Genomic DNA, 1,256 nt, shown 5'->3' with positions numbered 1-1,256 from the left:
CCGGGGGGGCGGGGCCGCGGGGCTGGGGCCCGAGCTTAAAGGCGCCGCGCCTCCGCCACCCCTCCCCACGGAGGAAGCGGGTACGCTCGAGGTTTCCGAGACTAGCGCTCGGACCCTCGCTCCACCTCTGCACCATCTCTGTCTCGCTTAGTCTGGAGCTGATTATGATTACTTAGGGGACCTGGCCAAAATGTTCCTCTGGGTCCTCGCCGCCTGTCTTCCCAGCCCCTCGGTGCCCAACTTTGAAGGGCTGTTGTTGTGGGAAAAAGAGGGTCTTTGCGCTTTGCCCTCCTTACCATAGTCACAGAAGCCGTTTCCCCGGGGATAAAGTGGGTAGGGGTCACGTTGAGCCCATCTCCCTTCCTCCAGCCAACCCCATTCATCCATTCTGTCAGAGACTTCATTCAATAAATGGATATCGAGCGCCTACTACGTGCCAGGGACTGTGCTGTGCTGTGCCAGGTGTCACCGTTTCATGTGACAGAATCGTTTCCAGAAACCTGGGGGTAAGGGCCTCACCTCCCCCAGACTGATAATGGGTCAGGGATGGGGGAATCTTGAAAAGGAACAGCGCCCGGAAGGGATCACGGGCTCTTTAAGAAAGCTTTACAGGCGAAGTGGTGACAGGCGCCGAGTGAAGTGCCACGTGATTTTTCCATAGGGGCGGGTGGGAGTGGATCTTTTCTTTCTAATCTGCTTTCCTTCTCCTCTCAATACACCAATCGACTTTTGCAGTGGGCGGGCACACCCTGCGTAGATGGCCAATTACGGCCGAAGGAGGTGATAGGGTTGGGAGGCGGGGCCTGTCCGTAGCCCCGCCCCGCGCGGGAAATGGGCGGGGCCTCCACGAACTCCGGTATCATCTCATGCGGGCGGGGTTTGGGAGGTGAATGGAACCACAGGTAGCTCAGGAACAAAGCGGCTCGGCTCCCTTAGCGCGCGTGCGCAGGACCTGCCGCCCTTTCCCCTTGGATCTAGGCTGGGTTGCTTGACCGAGGTGTCTTGTCGCTGAGCCTTTCCCTAAGCCCGATCAGTTCGCTATCCGTCGAGGTGTCCTCACCACTTTAGGCTTACCTCTTCCTGAGGCAGGTTAGCTCTGAATCATCAGCAGCTGGGCAGGGGCACCGAGGTGATGGACCTGGTGGGTAGGAAGGGCTAGTGTGTGAGATTTGCGTGAAGAAAGTCCTCTGGAGACTGGAGGGTTTGAGCATTCCCCTGGCCACATGAAGAGAAGCAATCTCCCTCCAGGCTTCCAT

At 58.4% G+C, this 1,256-nt stretch overlaps 1 protein-coding gene across 1 annotated transcript in view; it reads right to left on the bottom strand.

The window, feature by feature from the left end:
• The window catches only part of DUSP7 (dual specificity phosphatase 7), a 6,705-nt gene extending 5,842 nt beyond the window's left edge, over positions 1-863 (bottom strand). The window contains exon 1 of the mRNA XM_006892302.1: positions 770-863. Coding sequence (XP_006892364.1) covers positions 770-863 — 94 coding nt within the window. The remainder of the gene's footprint in view (positions 1-769) is intronic.
• Positions 864-1,256: the final 393 nt, after the last annotated feature.

The sequence above is a fragment of the Elephantulus edwardii genome, unplaced genomic scaffold, assembly GCF_000299155.1.
Source record: "Elephantulus edwardii isolate Elephantulus edwardi_28Jun2011 unplaced genomic scaffold, EleEdw1.0 scaffold00113, whole genome shotgun sequence".
Taxonomy (NCBI): Eukaryota; Metazoa; Chordata; class Mammalia; order Macroscelidea; family Macroscelididae; genus Elephantulus; species Elephantulus edwardii.
This window is presented reverse-complemented; position numbering and strand designations above follow the sequence as displayed.